This window comes from Aquila chrysaetos, chromosome 25 (assembly GCF_900496995.4).
Source record: "Aquila chrysaetos chrysaetos chromosome 25, bAquChr1.4, whole genome shotgun sequence".
NCBI classification, from domain to species: Eukaryota; Metazoa; Chordata; class Aves; order Accipitriformes; family Accipitridae; genus Aquila; species Aquila chrysaetos.
This window is the reverse complement of record NC_044028.1, coordinates 3414171-3439305: the sequence shown is the minus strand read 5'-3', so window position 1 is coordinate 3439305 and position 25135 is coordinate 3414171. Positions and strand designations below refer to the sequence as shown.

Sequence of the window (25135 nt, the reverse complement as noted above, 5' to 3'; positions counted from 1 at the left end):
CCAGCCTTCCCACCCGCTCCCTGACCATTGGCTGCTGAGCCTGTCACGTGGCCTCCCTTAGCAACGCGCCTGGGCTTCCTTAGCAGCCGGCGCCGAGCCCCGGGGCCGAGGCGGAGGTCGGGGCCGGGCCGGGCACTGGGGGCGCGGAGCGGGCCTGGAGCCTTGGGGACCGGCGGGTTGAGAGGCCTGAGGGGCCGGGATCGGGGCGTGGATGGGTCTCGGGGGGGAAGGCGGCAGCCCAGCTGGGTCAGAGCCACCCTGACAGGCAGAGTCAGGGTCCCCGTTCCGGGCCCTGCAGGGCCGGGGGGTGTCGGGGACGTGGTGCTGCTTCCCAGGCCTGGGCTCCGGCTGGCTGTGAGCAGCAGCTTCTTGTCTGGGTGGGCGGCAAGCGGAAGGTCTGGCAGGTCAAGGATGAATGAACCCAGAACCTGCTACTCCGTGGTCTGTACGGAGCACAGCCGTAGAGAGGTTTGGTTTGTTAATTAAAAGCCATGACGAGGAGAGAACTCTCTAAACCCAGACGTTTATCCTTCCTGTCCTCCTACACAAAAAATCGGCAGAACTTCTTCCATAATTATAGACATCTTACGCAAGCAAAATCAAGTCCTTTGTACTGATTCATTAACTGTGCGTGGTTCTAGAAAGATAAGTAGTCTCATTGCCTCCTGGGCAACATCAGGGATATTTAAGTGACAAAGCCAGGACAGAAAGTTTTGACTGACAGAATTTTCTGTTCCCCAAAGCAAAGATGTTTATGTGCAGCACTCTGTATTGATAGAACTAGACAGCCTTTACTATGGATCTGCATTAAGTGCCTTCTTCACAAAATTGTTTTTATTGTTGTAAAGTTTCCTCCTTCCTCAAATTTGTTTTCACTTTTATTATGATGTTGGTGTTTAAAATTTAGTGAACTGCTGTTGTTAATGTTCCTATTCTATAAATACACGCCTCTTACTCTATAAATCAAACTTGCCTATAATGAGAAACTTACCTTTTGAAACTAGATTCAATGGTGCACAGAGCCTTGAATATGCCCTCTTCATGAAGATGGGTTTCAGCAGCAGGTGATTGCCATGCGATGGACCATTGCTGTTGATAAGTGCTGCACGGGTCCTCCTTTCCTGGCCTATTTATCTGGCCAAATTCTGTCATTCTTCATGGAAAACACTCAAACATGGTATGAAGTTTGCATGTGATCGTGCCTGGCCATTTTACAGTGCTGGGGCTGTAAGGCTGTGCTTAGAGTCAAATCAGTGACTTTGTGATAAAAGTGAAGTCTGTCTTTGATATCAGTTGTGAGGTATTAGATCTTCTTAATGCTCAGCTGTGCTCTTAATTCCTTGGAATTGTCATGCCTGTTCAATGGATGTTGGAAGTAGTAGCCAGGCATTAATTTCATTTATTTTTCTATTCTGTCCTTTAAGGGTGATACCATCTAAAAATGAGTCAGTTATACAATAGCATTGAGCCAAACATTATTGATGATGAAATGGTTCAGAAAGCCATTGAAGAGCAGTGTCCAGAGGACATAGGAAAGCTTGCCAAAAGGGAAGGTATTAACCTTAAGGATGTGACGGAGCTACAGCTTGGTTTTAGAAGTGAGTATCAGAATATATACTTTTTTTTCTTCTTCTTTTGTTAAATGTAGTAGAATTAAGCATGAAGTGGCTAACTGGCAATTAAACAATCATGATTAGCTTGGATTTGTTATGTGAAAAGTAACATCTGGAGTTACATTTTTAGTCATACCTGTATGAAGTAGTTTCATTAGAGAGAGATGGGTGCTTTTGCTGATGGGTAACGTTAAAGCTGCTTAGCTTTAAGCTATTATTGTCACTGCTATTCTTATTTAACATTTATATTGTGGTGACACCTACAGGCCACAGGCCTATTGGGCCCTTCTGTACGTGGACAAATCAAACCCCGGGCAGGCTCTGCCATCGCTGGCGATTATGTGAGAGCTATTTGGTAGATTATGGTGATTACAGTCCAATTCGGTGGCTTCCTCCGGTCATCCATAGCATTATCGCAGCTTGCCTCTTACTGTCAAACCAGTCATAAACTTGCATTCAAAAAATGAGAAAGAAGAACATTTGGCTCAATATTTGAGTATTTTGGGCGTATGTAATTTCATGGGCAAAAATCTGCTTTTGATTAACCATTGCGTGCTTCAGTAAAATAATGCATGTATTAGTTGAGTTCCTTAGAACAGACTCCCTGTTACCTGATCCTGCATGTATTTGTTTGCAAATACAAAGTATTTGTGAATATTTTGTGCATGCAATTACTTGCTTTACTCTGCACTCACTAAACAACAACGGCAGTAGAGCAGCTAACGAAATCTTCTGGGAAGCCATTGCAGGGGGAAAGAGAATTGGGTGTGAGAATGTTCTGTATTTTCTGTCACCTTGGTCCTAATGTTTTGCTGTAGTGCCTAACGACCTGCCCTTGTGATTCTGTTTTTGGAGAAAGCTAAATGCAGGGATATTGATTAGTTCTAAACTGCAGCCTTCACAGAAAGAGTAGACCCCAACTTGCTCTCCTGTGATGAGAATCCCAGAAGCAGGAGAGTAATTTACAAAAGCAGTAGCTGGCCACTGCTAGCCTGCAAATGCGGAGAAAAGCAGAGTCTCATCCCAAACCTCCCCCTTGGAGCTGGAAAGGAAAATGAAGGTCAAGGCCTCCTAGTAGTGGATTCATAAAGCCACTCTTGACTGCAGGGCCATAGTCAGCATCCCCTCAGTGACTCGTTGGCATCACTGATGAGCAGTGTGTGCTGGTGCAGGACAATGAGGTTAACTGGACTGTTTCATTGAAATCTCATCCAGCCAATGGACCTCTCAGCTCTCTAGGGGAGTCATCACATGCTATCGTAATCTGCTGAAAATAATTTTGGAGGTAACACTGGACATGTTTTCCTTGTGCAAGATAGTGTGTCTGCTAAACTGAAAGCTGTCTCACATGAAAAGCAATTTTCTTTTATTTTTTTCCTGTGGCTTTAGATATCCTGCAGATTGATAATCTGTGGCAGTTTGAGAATCTGACTAAACTGCAGCTGGACAACAACATCATTGAGAAGATAGAAGCTCTGGAGAGTCTGGTTCACCTTGTATGGCTTGGTAAGATACAAGCATATGAGGTTGGATGCCCTCACAGGTGCAAAGCAATCTGCAATAAAGCCAGGATGTCGCATTCCTTCTCAAACACGACTGATAGGAGCTTTCCCAGGGAAGGCTGTCAGCTGTCTGTGTGTTTCCTCATTTGACTGTCAAATGTCAAAATGCCTGAATATCAGAGCTGCAAAACAATCCTTCAAATCCTTTAAAAACTGGTTTTAATACATTTGGTGTGGCAGGAACAGGAAGCTGAGGTTTCAAGGTTGTTTCCAGGGTTTGTACTTGTATTTGGAGATGACTTTCAGAAATATTTATGGAAACACCTCTGTGATTTAGAAGCCTGTATTCTGTTTTCAGAGCTAATGCAGGCGTTTCAGAGCCTAGAACCCACTGTCTTTACCCCTATATGTTTAAGGGCTTGTCGTCATTGTTGTCCCAAAAAGTACCCATCCTTGTAGTCTTATGTGACTACTTTCAACTAAAAACTCAGGATGCTGAGAGCAGCATCTCACAGGGGTGCAGGTTTTGATGCTGGGCAGATTGGTGATCTTGCTGCTACAGATGCATAGCTTAGAGCATTCTCCTGGAACTGCAGGCATGTTGCTGGCTGAAAGTGTAAATATATCCTCATCCGTCTTTGAAAATAGCATGCAAGGCTTCAGTTCATAAGCACATCTTGAAATGTCTAATGGGTTCTTCTGCCTAGTTCTCTGCACTGTTCTGCTGCACAGATGACTAATGCACTTGTGAATCAAGAGCTGATCACCACAATGTAAGCAGAGTGTTTTGAAGCACACTCATGGGTTTCGTTTGCCCAAAGGCTGCAGTGGTTCAGCAGCTGCTGCATCAGTGTCTTAGCCATCCAGGGGCTGGGGTGATGCAGACAGCTGGTAACCTCATCAACCATCTTTGGACTCCTGAATTGCTCAGTACTGGCCTGAGGGCAAATACTGCCCTTAATCATCATGAATGTAGGTGTTAGGATAGATGTTCTGGCAGGAAAAGAGGAAATTTCAGTGAGTGAAATAGCTAAAGTGAGTATGTGCCTCTGCATACCTCCATTGACAACAGGGCGATTGTGAGCATGGGACTGGCGTATGTTGGTCTTATGGGAATGACCATGACAGTGGGCATTGGTGTGGCAGGCAAGAGTCTGCAAGAAACAAGGCAGGGAGTGTCAAATTTGTCACAGAAATACCCCCCTTTTAGGGCATTTCCCCACCTCTTTTCTTGTATTTTGGTTTTCCCCGTAAGGTAGAAGTCGCTTTCAGGTTGTGTATGTAGACTCCACAAGGAAAGCCTTCAACTGTTCTTCTCATTTAAAAGTTAGATGGACAGTTGAAAGGAGAAGATGTGAATGAATGATGATGCCTTTCCAGTGGGACACTGAACACCCCTGAGGAAAATACTGTACATAAACTCCTAAATCAAGAATCAGGCTAAATGCAAGGTCTGAATCAGGGCGTTCTGCTACAGATAATTTAACTTTTGCTTGTAAAACTTTTGATTTCTAAACTCCTCCCCAGACTTGTCCTTCAACAATATTGAAGTAATTGAGGGCCTGGATACCCTTGTCAAACTGCAGGACCTAAGTCTCTACAATAACAGAATATCTAAAATTGAGCACATGGACACGTTGCAAGAGCTGCAGATTTTCTCCATAGGAAAGAATAACCTGACAACTCTGGAAGATGTGAGTGCTCCCTGTCTTTGCAAATGTTTCCTATCAAAGGATCAAATACTCTAATAATGATATTTCACACTGTGTCTGAGCCCCTCCTTAGAGGAGAAAATTCTCCTTAGGATTTCACTGCCTCTGTAGTCTAAGTTATGGTTTTGGTAAGCTGTCCCAGTGTTAAGTGCTTACTACAGCTATTTCTCTTTTAGATTACTGACTCATGGGGGCCCGGCTCTGTTACTGCTATCAGCCATGGCAAAATTCCTATTGGTTCCCATGAAAGCTGGAAAAGGATTAAATAGCTACGTATGAGAAAAGGAGGGAGTGGAGACTAGGATTTATTTGGGGTTCTTTTGAGGGCAGCTTACCACCCCAGCTAAAGACCTTCTCTCTACACCCATTGTTTATATATTCACAATGTGAATTTAAGTATTTCCTTTCCTGAAAGCATTAGCAATTCATAATTTAATGATGTCATCTGTGTTTGGCAGCAGAGCAGGATATGTATTGCAACATAACTGTAATAAGAGCAACAAATTTCAAGGCTGTGTGTTTCCCCAGCAATGGGAAGTACAGCATCTCTTTCCTCTCGGCATAGGTGATCTATCTCAGGAGGTTTAAAAACTTACGCACACTGAATCTCATGGGGAACCCTCTCTGCCACGATGAGCAGTATACGCTGTTTGTTGTTGCTCATCTTCCAGACCTGGTATACTTGGACTTCAAGCTCGTGAGTGACACCACGGTAAGCATTTCTGCATTCCCTGCTTGTGAAATCGGGCAACAGCATCTTACAGAGCATTTGCTTTGTTGGTATGCCCGCAATATTCTAGCATTCAGGGCAGGTTCCCTGCAGAAATTAGACTTACAGAAACACGCAGTGTTTATTCTGCCTCCACCTAACAGCTGTGAACCTGTAGGCCAAATTCTATCAAATCTGACAGAGAGGTAGAGGTGTCAGAGGCATGATGTCTTCACAGATTTTGTGAAAATCAGCAGCTGTGTGTGGGAGAGGGGCCTGGTTAATGTTGCCACAGAGAGGCTGCAGTGTGAGTGCAAGCCTTCTTACAGATCAGAAAATCTCAGAGGAGATCAGTCTTGAGACACGGATCCAGGGGAAAGGAGGCTTGGTGGTCCTGCTGCTCGGTGAGCAATTTGTTTCAGTAGTGGACTGAGAGACTATCCAGGCAAGCAGGTGCCTTAGAATGCACTTCCCGGTTTGATTTCTGAGAACAGGACAGTGCATCCGCACCGGGAACCTGTGGGACTGCTTTTTGTTCCCAGCGCTCAAAGGAACAAAGAAGGGTTTTTTTGTTGGGTTTTTTTTTTTAGTAACCAAAGAACGTGATTAATTGTAAATTTGCTTGGCACAGAGCAGGAGCTGTACTTGGAATATATATTACTCTTACCATAGGACTGGAAGGGCTTTCCAGGTCATTGAGTCCAGTCCCTGCTCATACAGACAGTACGTCATAGAATTGCATACTTAAATTTGTCAAGATTCAGTTTCAAGCTAATTAGGTTCTTGCCCCTGCTACTACCATGCCATCCACTCCTCTGAAGAGCCTTCTCCTCCCTAGTAAGTGTATTAAACTTGCTAGCTGATCAAATCAGAGCTCAAATTCTAGAAGTCAAAACAGGGCCTCCTGCTGAAAAAAAGAAAAAACAACCCTAAAGATGAGGAAATGGGGAGAGAAAAGTTTCCTGGGACTGAATCAGCTCAGATGCACTGAATGCAGAGTCAGAGTAATATGCCAACAAAAAATGGGATGAGGAATGGATTAGGAACTTCATAAGTAGTTTAATAAAAAGCCCACAGAGAAATGGAGAGGCAGATGTCACTCAGGTTCATGTTCTAGAAAGATCAAATGCTTATGCCCAGATTTGCTGAGCAATGCTGGATAATCTAATAAAGATATTTTCTTTGTTTGCATTTCTCAGCGAGAAGTTGCAGTTTTAAAGTATCAAGATCTTACTGAGCCATTGGAACGTGAGGAGGCTCAGGCCCTGGCTCAGCTGGAGGAAAAACAGGCAAAGCAGAAAGAGCTGGAGTACCACAAGGTATGTTTTCTTTGGCTGGTTGTATATTGTCTCAGGAGAAAGAAGCACAACAGATATTGACTTCTCTTTTACCTGCTTGAAGATTTAATGAGAGGTTAACATCGACTGTGCTAAAACTAAGGCTAGGATTAATCTCTGTGATCTCTGAATCTCATTTTTGAATGAAAACAGGAACTGCTGTAGAATACACATGACGTGGAGGAACATAATTCTTTTGGCTGAACAATGAAACTACAGATATAGACCCTGCAAAGCTAAATAGTAAATCATACCTAAGGATCTTATCAGACTGACATGAGATTAAGAAAATTACAGGTCTGAGGGAACTGTTAGCATTTTCATGGTGCAGTGACTTTTTTTTCTCCTTCGCACTAAGTCAATGCTTTTCATCAGTTTTATGGTTAAACTCTTCAGGGCTTTTCAGAGATCACTGTAGTCCTGTGAACAGACTGAAAACAAGACCAGGCAGAATGGTGCTTTCAGTTATGGTCTGGCTCTGTATTCCAGACCTCTAGAAGATCAGACTGGCTGAAGAGCAAGAGGCGGTTAAGTGACAGGGAGGAGACCTGCAGCTCTTCCCTCTGTCCCTCCCCAAAGTCCACTGACTCCTTATCCAAGAGGCTTAATAGCCTTGCAGTATGTGGTTGTATGTGATAATGTTTTCTGTAAGATTAAACAGTGTTTGCTATCCTTAGGCTAGAGAGTTCAAGCAGCAAAGCCAGCAGGATGGTTTTCACTCCAGTTGCAGGGTGCTTTTATGCCTCGGTTGGTAAACCTATTGTGTTGATATGACTGTGTCTGCACCAGAGTTCCTCTGCTGGTAAAGTGCTTATAGGAGTGACACATCCTGAGGACTGGCAGCTGGTTGGCACTCTTTATTTTGCTTATATTGCTCTGATTCTCTTCAAAGACAGCCTTTGTTGAGTACCTGAATGGATCATTCCTGTTCGACAGTATGTATGCAGAGGATACAGAAGCTGCCAAACTGGCTTACCTCCCTGGAGTGGGTAACCTGCTGCAGGCATATCCTTCCTGGGTTTAGAATACCTACAGCTAAAACGCAATGCCTTGAGTTAAGAAGGAGGTGCATCCACAGGGACTCTTCATCCATTGCTTTTGTCCAGGGCTGAAGACTACATTGATCTAAGATCTGAGACAGTCTGTGTTCAATTTTGGAATGGTACCAAAAAAACCACTGCAAGACCATGAGACCACTGACAGCTTTAAGGCTTAATATCTCGTGAAATATGAGGGCTACAAACAAATAGTTTATATTACTGGCAAGCTGGCCATCCCAGCTTGAAACATCCCATTTGTAAAACCACTCGTTTCTATCACCAACAGGTCATGAGATTCCAGCGTTTTAAATTCTCACCATTGTAATTACCATATTCCTTTTCCTTCACTTGAATCAAACACAATTGTGGTAGCCTTCTTTTCTGACCCTTCAAGAATCAAGGCTTTGTACTTACTTTAAGTCTGGAATCCACTTAAAGTTTAAAATGAGCTATAAGATAAATCTCTGTCAGCTAGATTGTAAGAGCGCTGTCGCTAAAATCATGTTGAAATTGAAGTGGCAGGAGATAGGAACAGACTAATCAGAATGATATGAGTCGCATATCTCACAACCTGCCAGAGCTGGCAACATGAAGTTTTCAGGCCAGCACTTTTTTTCTGATCATTGCTCCTACACAGGGGATCAGAAAGCAGACACTTTTTTTTCTTTTTTCTTTTCTCATTCAGATTAATAGAGCATTGTCAAGGCCAGTAACTTGACCTTCCTTAAAACTGCATTACACTGTTGGGAAAAAATGCATCACGGCTTAACTACAATAGACTCTAGAAACAATTCCATTGCCAAGATAATAGTAGAAGAAAAATTGACATTATTTTTGTGATGCTACCAAGTCAGTAGTTTATTTTGTGCTCTGGCTGTAGGCTCCAGAGCTGTATTTATTAACTATGCAGACACTGTATTCACACTTGTGAAGACAGATAGGGTTGTATGCTTCATTCCGCTGCTGTGTCAGAAAAGAGTCAGAGAAGTATATGTATTTCCTTTTCTTCCTCAAGGCCTTTTCCCCCCTCAAGTTGCCACAGCTTTCTCCATACCCTTAAGGTAGCAAAATCCTATGCATTAAATGTGAATGGGTGACCCAGTCCTGCCACAGACAGAATACTTGGCAGCCTGCTCCCAGCAAGAACCACGGAGTTTACATAACAGTAGCTTGTAACTCTTGTTGCTCACATTCGCAGAGGTAGAAAGAACATAGCATAACAAACAAAATACCTTGACTCTGGTGTCACATACAGGATGGAGTTTGTCTCAGTTTGTGAGAACCTATTTAACTATGGTCTGAAAGAGTATGAAAAACGAGAAGCTGAAGTCTCTGATTTCTATGAAAGCCTTCATGAAGCGTTAACAGCCAACCAGCAAGAAGGCAGGAAAATAATCCTAGACTTTGAAAATCGGAACAAAAGGGTAATGTTGTTATACTTTTGTTTGTTTGATACATGATTTCTCTACATCCTCTGCCAGCTTTTAATTTCACTGAGAGCAAGGGTAACTCCATTAAAATTAGGATAATAATTCTGGATTTACACTGTTGCAGTAGGAATTGGTACTTGATCCCTAAAGGCAGAATCACAGAGTGGTTGAGGGTTGGAAGGGACCTCTGGAGGGCATCTGGTCCAACCCCCCCTGCTCAAGCAGGGCCACCCACAGCAGGCTGCCTGGGACCATGTCCAGATGGCCTTTGAATATCTCCAGAGATGAAGACCCCATCGCCTCCCTGGGCAACCTCTTCCAGTGCTCAAGTCACTGATCTTTCTTTACATGTTTTTTACAGTATAAATCTATACCAAGAAAAATTGTTGTGTTAGCTAACATAACGTCATTAACTAACATAACGTTAAGAGTTTTTTAGTACTTTATGTAGGAAAATAATTTGGGGATTGAAGTTTCAACCTTTGGGCAAACCACAACCAGCTAACACTGACAGCCTTTATCTACACTGGAAATTCAGTGTAGGACAAAATTAACATAGCACAGTGTTATCTTATTGTCCACAAAGGTAAAGGGCCTTCAAGGCTTTACAGAAAAAAAGTGGCTAAACTTGATGGGTTTTTTTTACTTTTTATTTGCCATCCAGAAAAGTTACGTCTTGAAGAAAATGGAAATGCTCAACCTTTCTTTCAGTTTAAATATTTCTGATAAAGTTAATTTAAAATATATATATATTTATCAGATTTAATGCCACTCCCCTTCTCTGTGAGGCCTCCAATAGCTCTTCTTTTATTGAAAAAGGAGGAAGAAAAGGAAGGAGATGGCATGATACTTCGTTTTCAAGTAATTTTCTACTTCAGTTCATTTTGTCAACAACAGCTCAAAGAACTTTAACAGAAAATTAGGTAAAGTTATTGTAATGTATTTCTAGTCTTTTTAAAGCAGAAACTATCTTTTTTCATTCTGCTCAACTGCAGCCACCCATTGTGGCTGCTCAGGGCGTAGCTTCTAGCAGGATCCCTTTCTGACCATGTATAATAGATGGTTCATTATTTTGTTTCCATAGAAAAAGTAAGGGGGGCTAAAGCCTGGTAACAGTGTCAGCTGAGCAGAGCAAGTCCCTGACAACTGACACCAGGCAGTCACGAGCGCTGGCTCCCTTTGAAAACCAGGTCACTTTTATTTAGGTGCCTTGTCACACGCTGGCAGCCTGCTGAGTCACTCTGCGCCCAGGTCCTTGAACCTTGCTGACTCATGCTGGCAAACTGACTCCATCAGCTCTAGTCAGGACACGAGTTTGCAGCCTTACCAGAAGGCAACATATAAAGATTGATATGTATATTCAGTTAACTTGCACTTGAATTCCCAATATAGCATCCATTAAAAAAAAAAAAAGCCACAAAAACCAAACAAACTAACAAAAACCCAACAAAAACCCCCAAAATCAAACCCAAAGAAACATGGCTGAGGCCAGATTTTGGCCCTTTGTCTTTGTCTGATGACCTGCAGGGTCAGCTACGGATTGAGCTGCAAGAACAGGACACAGTGGTCAGCGTGAGTTTTCATATAAATACTGGAGGAGTTGGTGTCAAAACTGAACACTGTATTTTAACAGCATTTCCCCATTCATTTAAAATTGCTGGAGGAGTTCAGAAGGTGCAGAGGTCCCAGCAGTCTGAAATCTGCAAGCCATTCTTAGGGGCTGTTTGTCTCGCTGTAATCCTTTAATGTAAAATTAGGTAACCTGTAAAATAACTTTGCTCTCTGAAGTTGGTTAAGGAGCAAAGAAGCATTAAAGGCCTTGAACTTTGAAGTTATTGCTCTCAGAGGTGCAGCTTGAATGGCTGCGGAGCTTTTGGAGCCTCCTAACTTGTTTACATTAGAAAAAAAGATACCTTGCTCTCCCCTTCCCCCTTTTAACACTGCAAAGTTTGGGTAATCTAGTCCATTTTCAGACACAAGTCTTGGCAATGATTTTCATCAGAATTTGCTATTTTAGCATGTTCCATTCCCTCTCAGGAGAAGTGGATTAGACATCTTAAAACATATTTTTTTTTTCCTCCTATTAACGTTTCATTGTTAACTTACTTTGAACAGACTTGAAAATAATACATTGCTCAGCACAAGAGGATTTTTTTTTGATCCAAGAAATCATAAATCTTGTCTGATACAAAACTGACGTCAATATTTAATTCTGAAGGGCAATAAATCCTTGCTGTAAGAGGAAGGCAGGCAATGATAGGTATTCCGTATTCAGAATAGTAAATCCTGACCCTGCAGAAGTCAATCAAGATTCTCCTTGACATGAAGGGGATCAGGATTTAGGCCTGCATTTCTTTCTACGAAGTAATTGTTAATCTCTTCTTCATGGCCAGCAACGTCAAGAATCTAATATTTTTCTTTACTTGAAATGTGTCAGAAGGGGAACCAAAGTTGGAAGCATAGAAGGGGCAAAGTCTTCTGCTGACTGGAGGATGAGGAAGCCTTTTCACCGATTCTACTGCATTGCCCCTGGATCGTTAGCGCAGTAGCATACCTCAGCATTGTTGACTACCCAGTATGTAAATCTGGAGACTTCCTGAATCATCACATTTCATTTCAGCTAATCAGCAGCAGGAACTTTTCTCACATATGTAACAAGTTAATTAAATTGCAATGGAGTGCTGAACACAAACTGTAAGTAATTTATGTATCTCTGTGTTTAGAGACTGGATGAGATTCATAGTGCCAGTAGTTACGATATTGCTGAGTCTAAACGAGCCGAGTACAAGGAGGACATACTTCAGCTGTCAGAAGCACTCATGACCTTGGAAATGCTCATAGCTGACCAGCTGGAGGTAAGGGTCAAGCACAGACAGTGAGAGCTCACATCCAGAATGCAGGGGGATCATTTTTACTATTGCTACACCCCTCTGCTTAGTAGCCCATTGCACAAAGAGGGGCACATAGGTCTTCTAGTCAGGCTAATGTTTTGTCTCCATCTTAGTCTTTCTCTGCTGAGAGTTGATCTGGGTGAGATCAGGCCCTGGGCATTGATCCATTGCAACAGATTTCTGTTTCTCAGAGCAGAGCGCAGTATGTCCTTTGCATCTATACAAGCTGATTTCCTAGACTTTAGAGAAAGGGACTTGAGGTCATTCAGTCATTTTATAGGTCTGCATACAGAAGTCGCTGCATAGCATGGGGTATGCCTTTGGGATTCTAGATGTGTAATTCTTTGAAGCTGATCTTTGCTATGAATAAGATTACATACATTCCTGCTCAGCTTACTGCATTTGCTTGCATAATAGCTGCCTTTTTTCTTCACAGACTTTTCCTCAAAAACTAGGGCAGGGCTGCTAATGTGCATCCTCATTTAAAAAAAAAAAAAAGTAATCTGTTTAAAAATTAGCAGGCAGGAGCTGTGGCCTGTGTGCAAGCAGATGCAGCTGTTTACTTTTGTGAATGTGCATGACAGAAAGCAGCAGCTCAAAATGGATTCCTCACTGCATCAGGATTGTGCCTTTTAGTGTTTTCTGAATTGGTCCTCACATATCTGCAGTCACTGATGGAATGAGCCAAAGCATTTCTCCCTGCATGCCTTTCTGGATTTGCAGGATTCAGGTGGCTGTCTTTGAACTGTTGTATCAAGACATTTAAGCGCAACACTTCACAGATTCTCCATCAGCCATTTCTGACAGAGGTAATAGGCAGCAGCAATTTTAATTTCTGAGGACTAAAACAAAAGCTGCAGTAAGCCCAGTTATTGGTTGTGCTTCCAACAAGAGGCTCTTCATGCATACAAGGAGACTGTAGCATGTCAGTATACAGGAATACAGCACTCTCCAGGCATTACTTAGGTGAGGGTAAAAAAAGATCAGCTGGCTCGCTCCAGACAGTGGGTAAAGGTATCATTCAGTCAACTTCCCTCCAATAAACTGATTTTCTATCCCTGAAGGAGGAAAGAAAATCTTGCAGCACTTTCAAAACACTTTAAATGCTTGAGGCAGTTCAGTTTCTGACTGTGCTAATAACAGCAGTGAGTCCAAATTATAATAAATTGTAGATTCTTCCTAGAGTCCCTGACTCCCTTTTATGTTTATGCAAGTTTTCATTGTAATATGTCCTCTTTTTCCCTCTGTTAAGGAACTAATAAAGGATTTTAAAGGAAACATTGCTGTCATAGCATCAACATTCATTGAAAACGTTAAAGGGATATATCCTTTTGACAGTCTGTTGGCCTGGACCTTCCAGTGATATACATGTATCTCGCCTCTAAATCCAGAAATGAGCCATCAGTATAGAATTTGATTTTTTTTTTTTTTTTTTTTAAATCAACAGAAAAGGTCTTTTCCCAGCTTTGCAGGAATGGTCATTTAAGGTGCCCAGCTCCTTTCTGTGGAGACTCTGGAGGGCACAAAAGGATCTAATTTCTCCTGTGCTGAAAGTCTGTAAGACTTATGTAGCTTTCTCCCCCTTGGGAATCTTCCTTCCGTCTCCACACAGCCATGACAAAACCCTGGGAAGATCTGGTTAGACCTTTTTTTATGTACATTCTTGCCGTAATAGCCAATGAAATACCTACAATTCTCTTTGAAATTTCTTTTAATAGCCTTCATTTTTGTGTTGTTGATGTCTTCTGGAACAAAGTGAGATGAGAATACCAAAGTGCTTCAGTGACAGGTTACACTACTTTAAATATAGAAATCTGTTGGCCTCTTGCAAATAATTGCACCATATTCAGAGCTTAGCTTATAACCTGGGAGGCCTCCTCCAACTTCCCTTGCAAGCCTAGGCCCACTCTCAGTTCTGCGTAATATATGGCAGTGAGGATGAGACCCAATGTGTGATTAAGAGCAGAAAGCGTGTATTCTGACACTACACCAGCTTCTGGCAGCAGCCAGGCTCTTTCCTGCGGAGGCCCACTGTGCAGACACTCAGTCTCTAGTTACAGGAGGTCATTTAATCTCTACAAGTGAATGGTGTGGTCAGCTTTTTCCTTAACGATCTTCTGTACAATAACCCAGTGCCGGGACCTGGAAAACCGTCACCATGAAAAGCTGCTAGAAATCTCCATCACCACACTGGAGAAATCAGTCAAGAATCAGCTTGACGAGGATTTGCCAGCTGATGTTCGAATGGTAAGGGCACCAAAAAAATTCATCTCTGCTAAGGAGTTGGCAAGAAGAGGAGGCCACAGCCTCTTCTCAGAAGGGACAGGGTTTCCAGGAGGCTCAATACAGCTAAAGCCATGTCTAAACCAGAGCATAACCTCCTCCCAAGAGGCCCCAGCCACTTGGCTGAACTGCAGTGCCACCAGACATCTCCGCTGACTAGGACAGAGGATAACTGCACTGCAGGTTTCCCTGGGCACTGCCAGAGCTGGTGGCAGCAGCCCAGGAGAGGTGCTGAGCAAGTCTCTCTCCTGCCTCTGGCACAACTCACTTCTCTGGGTGATTTCCAGACAGCCCCAACCCAGCAGGCACTTAGGCGGCATCTTTGCTGCGCTCGCAGCTGGTTTTGTTCAGATTCTCCCCGCTCCCCCAGGAGAATCTGAACACTGCTCTGACTTTCTTGCACCGGGGCTCTGTTTGCCTCAGTGATTTCAAAAGCCCTTCCTAGAGCTCCCCAGCCCACAAGCTGATCTGGAGGCAGGACATGACATTTCAAATAGAGCCTTCCACTGAGCCCTCAGTCTTGCTGTGATAGCAAAGATCCCAGGAGCCTTTCAGAAAGCACAAAGATCGTTGCAGTGCTCCAGTCAGCAACGCTGCTGACCTTTTTGCCTCCGTTATTCCTTCATTCAGTGGCTAAATGACTCGAGTTTTGCATTCGCTGTGGTTTTGCTCTGTCCAGATTATCCCAGCCCCCCCCATTACTCCAGGTAATCGAGAGCTGACAGACACAAAACAGACCCCTCAGCCCCCCCGGGGGAGCTCCCTGCTTTATGGCCTGTGCAGATGGCCGCAGTTACGCACCGTTGCTGTGCACCCATTTTGCCTCGCTGCCATCCATTTCCATGGAGAAGCAATCTTCATTTGTTCAACAGCTGCACTTGGCTGCAGGAGGAGAGTCATTATGGTTTAGTGAAGCCACCCTCTATTTAGAGCCACGGGGGAAGTCACTGCTTCGATTAGAATCTGGGACTCTTCAAAAATGAAGATTTACAGCCAGTGCCACCAGTGCAAGAGACCCTTCCAAGTGCGATTTTCCACTTCCCGCACCTGCTGGGCCAGGCGTGCTGGAGCATATGCAGCCTTGCTTCAACACCAGCTGCCCGCAGGGGCCTGCCATGTGCTGTGAGGCAGCCCTGCCTGCAGCAGAGCGCTCGGCAGCAGGCATTTGCTCCCTGCTCCAGCAGGTGAGCCTGAGAGCGCTGCCTCAGTTTCCCCACCTGTACTAGGGATAATACTCCGTTACGCCGTAGCGAGGTCCAGGCGCATCCTTGCAAAGGGGTAAAGCGCTGGATTCCTCCTGATGACTGGGGCTTTGTCCGTCTGAAACAGAGGGCCGATTTTCTTCCCCCCGAGCACTGCAGTTACTGTGCTCCTAGTTCCGAGCTCTGCTGCTTTTGCTGCAAGCCCACTCCCCTCCCCTCATCCGGTCACGTTACCTCCTAGCTTCTTGTGGACAAAAACACCATTGTCAACGCAGTCAACGCGTCCCATGGCATCCGTCTGCTGAAGATTGCTAAGCGAGAGAGTGACATCCTCTGCAACACTTACCGCTGGCAGGCCTCCGTGACAGAGAAGGTAAGAGACCCTCATGCTCAGGGGGATGGGGCACAGACAGGTCTGGCCCAAGCGGTGGGGACACTGCTAGGAAAGATGCTCCCTAACCTTTGCTGGAGCCCTCTGTGCTACAGCAAGGGACCCTGACAAGCCTGCGGATTCACTGCTTGGTTTCAATCTGTGCAGGCTTTCCAAAACGAGATTGACAGAAACCGCGACCGTGTCAGAGAGATCGTTCAGTACATCGACAATCTCCAGGAGGAGCTGGATAACATAGAAATCCTGGAGCCAACGGAGTAGGTCTGCCACAGGCTGGGCAGCTGCCTTAGCTGGGGGCACACAGGACAGGCCCCATCAGCAGCACACCCAGCAGGGACGGCTGCCTCTCTATGCCCGAGCTGCCTGGGACATTTCAGGCCAAAGGCATGCTTCTTCCATCCCACCACAAACTGCAAATAAAAGATACTTCTTGAGTCTGGAAAAGCATATGAAGCTCTGCCTCTTCCATCATGTTGGCATGAAGCCCGAGAGCTCAGACCTGGTCACAAGGGGTTACGGATCAGCTGTGAGCTGATTGAACCAAATCATCGTAGCACATCATGCCTGAAAGCTTTGGTACCTGCAAGCGCAGTGGCAGGAACCTGCGAGCCACAGGCACATGGCAGCAGCCTGGGAGATGAGTGCTCTCCATCAAACCACCCCCAAGATAACAGCAGGTTTCCAGCTCAGCAAGCACAAGGCTGGCGGGGGCTCCGCGTGCCTGGGAGCCTCGTCTTCTCACCGCCTCTCGCAAAAGCAGCTTTCTGCAGCGTGAACAGAGCAGCCCCCAGCTAGCAGGAAGGGAAATCAATGGTTCCACAGGAGCTCACACACCGCCGCTCGCAACAGCCAAGCGAGGAGTCATTAATTCCCCTCCTTGCTCAGTGACAGCAGCTGCTACGCTCACTTGTGGGCAGCTTCTGAGGAATGATGCTGGCTGGGGCGGTACTGCTCAAGGCAAACAGCAAGGAGAAAGGTGGGAAGGTTAAACGAGAGGGTGGCTGCATACGCACTCCAGGGGGAGACCAGGTCTCTCTGAAAGCCCCATGGCTGGTGCTGCCTGTCGTATACAGATTTACCTTGTAGTACCCTGTGCTTTTGAAGATGGCAGGAGCCCAGGTTCCCCCCCTCTTGCTCCAGGACTGCACAGTCGGCTCCCTGCTACTCCTTGGCTGCAAGGACAGGGCACCTAACATGGAAAGGCTCACACAGAGATGTGGAGGAAGCAGATCTGTTTGGTAGTTAGTGTCTGCTCAGCTCTGCTCCATGTTTTTTTCTGCCTGCAGCCATCCCAGCACCTGCCTGGAGCCTGGCAGCTCAGGACCTACACCACGGTTTGGTGATTAAAACAAAGAAATACTCAGCAGCATTGGCTTTCAGTATCTAGCAGGGGCGTGCCTTTAATCAAACAGAGAGACCCTGGTGTTACATACAGGCACACTGAGGGATGAAGAACAGATGCAATGGAGTCTGTTTTCAGATTTCCATAACAAGTGTGTGTCAGGAGCTGGCAGCTATGAAGACATGTGGCATATGCTGGGTATGTCTGTACCGCGCCCTGCCCAGGAAGCTGTTTCTTTCGTGAGAGCTCCTCTGATGAGTTACAGACACCGGTAATGGACAGAGCTGCTGTCTTGGGGATGCAGAGGAAGCTCACCTCGACCTTTCCTCCTTGTGGGCTCAAAACTGCTGGCGCTGCACTGCGGCAGGCAGTCCAAGCGAGGAGTTGCCCACAAAGTCGCAGCTCCTCAGCACGAGGCTGATCCCAGGAAAGACGTGGTGGCAGGAGGGTGGTTGCCCTCACTGGGTCATGCCAGCAATTCACAGCTGGGCATTCTCCTCCTGCGCCCAGCCCAGCAGCCTCAGTCCTGCAACAGCTTGTGTTTTACAGTCGAGCTCTCTGAACAGAGGTGAACAAAGAGAGTCCCAGCGGCCGTGCGAGCACGCAGCTCGCACAGATCATAGTCATGGGCCCACTCCACACTGCCCCACCGCTGAATCTGAAGGAGAGGAGGAACACGAGTCAGTTCAGAACTGGATTATATGTAGAGCTGCTCAGCAACTCCCAGCCTCCCTTTTCATGTTTGTGAAACACGGGTAACCCCCCAGGAGCTGTGCTGATCACTGCCTACTGGGGCAGACAGATCTCCAGATGAGTTCAGTGGAAGGACATGCTTCATTTGTACTGGGGTCTGAGGCAAGGCCCTTAAAGGGAGGATGAAAAGATTCCCATCAACTTCAGCCACTTTTGGGTCAGGGAGAGCTTCACGCCAGGCCAGTTTCCAGCAAGCAAGTTATTAGCTTGGTGTCTACCAAGGCCTCCAGGCTGGATAACCCACAGCAAGAGAAGCCAGCCATGACTTTGCACTTCAGATTAGAGAGAGAGAAAAGCAGCCACCTGGGTTCTGCAAAAAGAAACTGGCAGTCCCAGGAACACTCTGGGCTGTTGCCCCTATGGTGTTGCTCTACAGCAGCACACTCCAAACTCTCTCAAATGGGGAGACTGGCAGAGTGGAACCTCTCCTGCAATAGCAGGCACTTCCCTTGCCAGTTATTTGTGGTGGGAGGTGCATTTGTCATGCTGAGATTATTGCTATTTGAATTATAGGGCTGTTTTGTAACATAATTTACCTGGTATTCTTCCTCCAGGCGAGACAGAAGCACGGCTTTCTCTACTGTAATGTGCCTGTCAATCAGACCCATGGACAGAATCAGAGATTTCAGCTGGGTGATTACATATTCTATACCTGGAAGGGAATAACCCAAAACGAACAAGATTCATGGTTGTTTTCTGCAGCATTACAGCAGCATCTTCACATGCTCTGAACAGTCAGGGTGTGGTGCCTCCTCAGGGGGATCACAGGGCCAGTGATCCTCCCACTTGCATCTGGGCACTTAAGCATCAGATCTGCAGTTAAAAGCAGACACAAAGCGCTGTTCTGGCCACTGTCACTGCAGTGACAAAGGCTATGCCTTGGAAACTGCCTCCTTTTATTCCGCCACAAACCTTCCCTGTGCAAAGGGAAGAGGTACCCATCCAGGCCCGAGTATTCTGGAGCTCAGCTGAAAGTCTAGGGTGAGAGGGCCTTGTATACTGTTTGGTGATAAAAGAGCTGTCCGCATCTATAACCGCTCCTAGAAAAACACTGTGCAAATGTGTGCAGTGTGCCGTGCCCTGGGAGAACTGTGTCGGCAAAGGACACAGCTGCTGGGCTCAGCTGATAAAACAGCAGAGCTCTTTCCTGCCACACCACCAGCTACTGGCTTGCAAGACACCCCTCTTCAGGGGAGGAGAGAGCGCGCCTGATGGCTGAGGGACCTGAGCAAATCCCTGAGCCAGGAGGAGGAAAAAAGAAGGGCTCAGAACTCTGAGCTTCTGAGCACTCACGGTTCAGCTCAACCTGATAGGAAATGGAGGTGCCTGCACATGGACAGGGTTTAAGGAAGGAACTGAAGTGAGAACGTCCTGTGCTACCAGTCTAGGCCAGACCTTGAATTTCAGGTCTAAAGTCGACTAGCTGCCCAGAGGCTCCCCTTCCCCAGGGGAGGCACGTACCTTTCCCTTCCACCCTGCCTACCCATATTACAAACTGTGAGGAAAGCAAATGATCCATCAAAAAGTATCTTTACAGGGGTAATGGAAAAGCTTTGCAAGCCCTGTCCCAGGAATCAACACTGTTAACTTCCCTTAGCTGCAAAGCTAGTGTCTTTTGTGGGTTTCACTGTCTGCTGCTCATTCAAGTCTTGCATTTGAGGACTTGAGCAAAGCAAATATTACTTCTTTTCTATCTTTAGGTGTCATTCAGCAGTATCAGGTAGGATCAAGTGGGCTGTAAGGGTGAAAGAGTGAGGACAGTACACAGAACCATGGGCACTTGGAGTACTAAACCCTATTTCTTTTCCTGGTAACAAAGCTGGGGACTAAGGTTTAGCATTAAAGAAGTTATTTGTGCTAGGGTAGAGACCAAACAGCTCGCAGGCCAGCACAGTCAGACCCTGGACACTAGTGGCACTAAGGGGAGAGTCCCTACCCTTAAAAAATACAGCTAAGGGACTGGCCTGCAGTTTTAAAACATAAACCTCAACACTCTGATTATCTCAGCTGTAGAAGAAAAATGTTACAGTCGCTCTTCTCCCCCGTGGAGAGGAACCGCCTCCTCCGCTGGCACAGCCTGAGCAGAGGGCTCCCCAGCCCAGCCCCTCTCACCTTGCAGGGCCCACATGTTGTAGGACGCCAGATGGCTGACGAAGGTCTCCTTGGTGCTGGCTGGAATGTTTGGCCCCAGGATGCTGGTCGAGGAGCCAATTGCCACGTTGTACCTGGAACAATCGCCCAGCCCCTTAGAAAAACACAGGGCTCATGGACCTTGCAGCTCTGACAGTCACAAGCACTAGAGCTCCTGGCCTCAGCAGGGCAAGGCATCAGCAGACAGAAACATCTTTGACCTCTTACCTTTTCTCAGCCCAGGCGACAACGGGATCCCATTCATTCCTCTGCAGCTCCGCCAAGGCGGCTGGCTCCTCCACACGATAGCTGGGACATTGCAGAACAAAACCACACTGGATGTTCACTCCCAGGCTGCCAGGCTGCTCCCTGCCAGACTAGGACACACCTCTGGGAAGGAAGCTACCCCCTCCCCAGATCACAGCAAGGGGAGCAAAGGTCTACTGTCCACCCAGCGGCAGCAGTGACTGGGAACAATCCCCCCACTCTCCCCTGAATTCAGAGCTTTTTGTTTTTCTAGGAAGGACAATGCTATCTCACTGCAAATCAGAGCAGCAAACCACCACAGAAAACTGCAGGTAGCCCCACACCAGCCATGGGATGCTGCGAGGTTTAGCGGTTAGAGCAGGGGACATATCCCACTGGAATTCTTTATATGGGGCCACTCCTCCTGCCCCACCTTGCCCAGCGGCTCAGCTCGGCACTCCCCACTGCCAGCCTGAGCAAAGCCACAGAGGCAGATGGGGGGAGTCCTGTTCCCCTCTCCCCACAGGAGCTGAGCAGCTGCCAGTGGACACCTCAGAGGCTGGGACTGTGAGACAGGAGCCTGGGCATGAACAGGCTTGAGCCTGCAGCCCACAGGGACTTTAAGGAACGAAGGGCATTTTGCTACTGGTAAGAGTAGTCTGAGCTGCCTGTACTGGCATAGGAGTACCAGGGACTGGGCTGACAGATTCCCCCAGGCTTTTCAAAGATAGTTGCTTTTCCCCAGAGATCTTCATTTCCTGCTGCTCCCACCCTTGCCCAGCATGGAGGTGTCCAAAACAGAGTTCAACAGAGAACCAGATCCTCATTCTCCCTCATACCTATACCGTTCAGGTACACGGACTTCCACTAGGTTTGCAGACGTAGGACTGGCCTAAACTAATTCAAACCCTCGGGCCAAAACCAGGACAGATCATAGCCCTGCCACGACTGGGTTACAGTAGACATTTTCTCTCACTTGCCCCAACCACCTTTCCAAAAAGCACACTGCGACAAGACAACCTCGCTTCTGCGCCAGCCGGGCCCCCATCTCATACCAGACAGTGTCAGTCTCCAGGAACTTCACAGCCGCACGGATCAGCTGCATTTTGTTTCGCTGTGTGGGATTGTCCAGCGCCGTGTTGCACAGTGTGGTCTGGGGGATAAAGGCAGTTTAAACCACTGTTATTCAAGGCTTAGGGAAACAGCAGCTTCCATTGTGCAAAGCCAAGAAGCAGCAGAGGAATTTGTGGCAGACAGAGAACCGAGGGACGCAGCTAAAGGGGGGTGCAGGGCCAGAACATGGCTCGTGTAGTAGGAATCTTCTCACTGGTTTCAGAAGCCTCGGGAGCAGGCCCATCAAGCACCAGGGAAGAGAGCTCACAGACTGTTCCAGAGCTCACCGTTTCCTCCTGCCCATTGCTATCCCAAATAACACTGTCCAGGCCCTTCTAAAGTCCCCACAGTGACATAGATTCCCCCTAGACAGTCACCCAGCCAGTATCTAACCACCCTCACGACTGCAAGGTTCTCCCCAGTGGCCAGCATAAGTCCCAACCTCTTGTCCCTGTTTCCATCGGTGTTAGGACAACCTGGTCTCTCCATGTTCTGCGTTTGGAGACTGTTCTCATGTCTACGTGGTCACCCCCATTTTAGACCAAGCCATGCCAATTCTACTGCAGGTACTCAGGAGAGCTGGAGGAGGCAGGATGCAGAAGGAAGCATTCTCAGAAGACACACGCATCTCGTGCAGCCGGCGCAAGGCTTACACCCCAAAGTGGTTCTCAACCCTTGCTCTGGAATCCATTCTGCCAGCTGGCACAGCCCTCACCATGTGGCAGTGGCCTGGCAAACCCACCTTTAGCCCCTGGCATTTTGATTCCCTGTCTTTAATCCTGACTTCCTTGACCTGACTTCTCCCGGCGTGCTGTGTTCCGCCCTGCCGAGGTCTCAGCGTCCCAACCTGCCGTGCTCACCAGGTGCATAGTGTAGAACTTGATGGTGTCTTTCTGGGAGTCCCACTCTGTTGCCACTGCAATGGCCAAGGCCTCACTGGGGACAGTGAAGAGCTTGCCCTGGGGCGTTTTCAGCTTTCGGTGGTCCAGGTTTATTTCAAAGCCTCCTGGGGAATCAGAGTAGAAATCCTGGGGAATCAAAGAGGAGCAGGCACTAAGGAACAACAGACAACCCTACAGTAGGAGCAGATTCAGAGCCGGAGCTGACGGGAGCACGGGACCAGGGATACTCAAGTTTCCCCACCATCACCATCATTTTGACATACTTTTCCCCCAGTCTTGGAAGCCATTTCCCACCACATAGCTTCGCTATAGATGAGGAAAGGGCACAGCCTGGGTTGCAGGTGTGCCACGCTCTTGCTGAAGAAGTGTGGGCTGATAACACCCTTCCCGGGAACGAGCCCCTCTGTCCTGTCCCAGCGGCCATACTCACCTTCTCCTTGTGAGATGCTCACGTTCTGGTAAAACCGCTTCCTCTCTGGGGACAAAAACAGAGCCATTCAGAGGGCAGTTAGAGGAGGTTCGGTCCCTTCCCCTGCTTCCCATCACAGCCCAGAAAAGACAGAGCCCTCAGTGCTGCTGAGGTGGCCTGGCCACAAAAATCCAGCCCATTCATCCACAGTTTCCAAGCACTACACCGTTTCAGTGAGCTCCATTCAACTGGGGAAGTGCCATGAAGCTGGTGAAAACCACAGGGTTGCTGTGCACAACTGGCAAGTGAACGGGACCAGCTTCGCTTCTGCCAGGCTGCGGTCTCAGCTCCCTTCGAACTGGCCTGCACCGAATTTCTACAGAGTCTGGCAGGGGTGGTTTCCAAAGCAGACCTGTCCCAGCACTCCTTCTGGAATTTTGCTTTGGGGTCAAATCTTTCAAGATTCTCCCACTTGCAATCACATTTGACAAATTAATCCCTGAACTGCTCTGGCTAACCCTCTCTCCCTGCTTGTTCTGTCTCAGAGCGACAAGAAACCCAGCAGAGCTGGGTTAGAGGCAGGGCAGGGCACGGCAACCTCTCTTTCCATCCCCAATGACAACAAACCCACCCAGTGCCAACCCACACGATCTCCCTCAGTGCCTCTAGCTCATTCTCTGCTTTGACCTGCAGCCGACGCACCCTCTGGAAGAACCACAGCTGCCGGCAGGCTCGGAGCATGCAGGGGCAGGATGCTGTTCCCTCCACCACAACCGCCCACGGGAGCAGGTTTATTGCAGGCACATGCGGTAACAGCTGGATGGTATTGGGGACTCGTTGCACACACTGCAGCATGCCACTGAGTCACCAGGGGAGGAACCACCTCCCGCAGCCGCCTCCAGCCCACACACCCAGCTCCAGCTCGGGAGGATGCCTGCTCCACCGGCAAGGTGAGCCTGAGGGAACTGCAGGTCTCTGTTTTGAGAGCAGCCTCCTTTCCTACCAGCACTGTTTCACGCACTCCCAACACCCGAGAGCTGGATTACACGTGTTGCAAAAGTTTGTATCTCTCACACAAGGCAGGAAGAATCTGCAAGCCTTTCCCCTGACGACAGCGACCAGATCGTAAATCCCGAACCCAAAAATCTACCTCCTGAAGGGTGAAGCGAGCAGGCCAGGCTGCAGGTCTGTTATTCTAGGCTATAAAAAGTACATTCCCGCTGGGGAAATGGAAGAGGATTTGCTCAGGCTCAGTGACCTGCAAGCTTCGGGGCCTCAGAAAATGCCACGCTGTTAAGGCACAGCTCTGAAAAGATTAACGTGCTCGTACCCCAGAGGGGTCCTGAGTCACGTCAGTGGGTTCCCAACACGCCGCGATGAGTCACTGCGACTCTGCAGCCTCACCTCAGACAGAACGAGACTAGTTTTACTGTCCTCAAACCTACGCGTTTCCAGCAAAATCTGAGGAGGTGATACATGGCCCAAAACGTGCCTGAACCACCTCGGGTGGGTCCCACCCCCTCAAAATCCCTAAACCCCACCAAAACACAAACGCAAACTGATACACTGAGGACTTGGACCCCCCTCCCCCGCCCCGAACACCCATTTTTCCACCCGCCCCGAGCCCAGCCTTCCCTTGGCCCGGGGTGACCTTGAGGGGGTCCCACCGGCGGGATGTCCCCCCCCAGCAGGACCAGCCCCGCCGAGCCAGGGAAGGGCCCCCCCCTCCTCCTCCTCCTCCCCGAAGGGAGCTGGGGAGGCCCCGGTGGGCCCGGCGCTCCCCTCACCTGCCGGTGGGGCGTAGCCCCGACCCCCGCCCGGCCCCACCGGGCCGCTCCCGGCAGCGGCAGGAGGCGGTCGGGGGAACCGGGCGGTCGGGAAGCGGCCCCACAGCAACCGGCGGCAACCGCTCAACATCGCGGCGAGAGAACAAGCAACCACCGACCGCCACCGTCCTGCCGGGCTCAGCGCGGCACCGCGGGCGCCGCCATGTTGCCGTAACGACAACCAATCCGCTCCGCGAACGCGTTTTGTCCCTCCGGCCTCCCCGTCCCGTCCAAGGACTACATTTCCCATCGCCTCCCGCGGCCGCGCCTGCCGGGAGGAAGAGCGTGCCCGGGCGGCGGTGGC

The 25135-nt window shown here is 47.8% G+C and overlaps 2 protein-coding genes across 5 annotated transcripts; one reads left to right on the top strand and one right to left on the bottom strand.

Annotated features, from left to right (window-relative positions):
- The first annotated feature begins 72 nt into the window (after nucleotides 1-72).
- On the top strand, nucleotides 73-16557 carry DRC3 (dynein regulatory complex subunit 3). Of its 4 annotated transcripts, none has more exons than XM_030002223.1 (13): nucleotides 73-116; nucleotides 1425-1598; nucleotides 3003-3119; nucleotides 4643-4809; nucleotides 5393-5539; nucleotides 6736-6855; nucleotides 7766-7878; nucleotides 9163-9337; nucleotides 12067-12198; nucleotides 13487-13557; nucleotides 14358-14481; nucleotides 15961-16092; nucleotides 16258-16557. In XM_030002223.1, exons 2-13 carry the CDS (start codon nucleotides 1442-1444, stop codon nucleotides 16369-16371), a joined length of 1569 nt encoding a protein of 522 aa, XP_029858083.1. In that variant the 5' UTR covers nucleotides 73-116; nucleotides 1425-1441; the 3' UTR covers nucleotides 16372-16557. The 4 variants fall into 4 exon arrangements, with proteins under 4 accessions (XP_029858083.1, XP_029858085.1, XP_040976257.1 ...); XM_030002224.1 differs by lacking the exon at nucleotides 73-116 and adding an exon at nucleotides 1117-1177; XM_030002225.1 differs by lacking the exons at nucleotides 7766-7878; nucleotides 9163-9337.
- Nucleotides 16558-17484: 927 nt separating this feature from the next.
- Nucleotides 17485-25055, bottom strand: ATPAF2 (ATP synthase mitochondrial F1 complex assembly factor 2). The gene is made up of 8 exons (XM_030002226.2): nucleotides 24793-25055; nucleotides 23027-23071; nucleotides 22555-22700; nucleotides 21637-21734; nucleotides 20564-20644; nucleotides 20318-20430; nucleotides 18742-18857; nucleotides 17485-18110 (listed from the first exon to the last, which is right to left on the bottom strand). The coding sequence occupies exons 1-8, from the start codon at nucleotides 24920-24922 to the stop codon at nucleotides 17973-17975; spliced, it is 867 nt and encodes a 288-aa protein (XP_029858086.1). The 5' UTR covers nucleotides 24923-25055; the 3' UTR covers nucleotides 17485-17972.
- Between the last annotated feature and the right edge of the window lie 80 nt (nucleotides 25056-25135).

Bases quoted from the DNA above. Each gene is read 5' to 3' on its own strand.
- DRC3 (XM_030002223.1), top strand. From the start codon at position 1,442: ATGAGTCAGTTATACAATAGCATTGAGCCAAACATTATTGATGATGAA. The intron at 5,540-6,735 runs GTAAGCATTTCT...TGCATTTCTCAG, and splicing joins AGCTCGTGAGTGACACCACG to CGAGAAGTTGCAGTTTTAAA. The intron at 12,199-13,486 runs GTAAGGGTCAAG...CCCTCTGTTAAG, and splicing joins TCATAGCTGACCAGCTGGAG to GAACTAATAAAGGATTTTAA.
- ATPAF2 (XM_030002226.2), bottom strand. From the start codon at position 24,922: ATGTTGAGCGGTTGCCGCCGGTTGCTGTGGGGCCGCTTCCCGACCGCC. The intron at 23,072-24,792 runs GTGAGGGGAGCG...TTTTGTCCCCAG, and splicing joins GGGCTACGCCCCACCGGCAG to AGAGGAAGCGGTTTTACCAG. The intron at 18,111-18,741 runs GTAAATTATGTT...CCTCTCCTTCAG, and splicing joins GCCTGGAGGAAGAATACCAG to ATTCAGCGGTGGGGCAGTGT.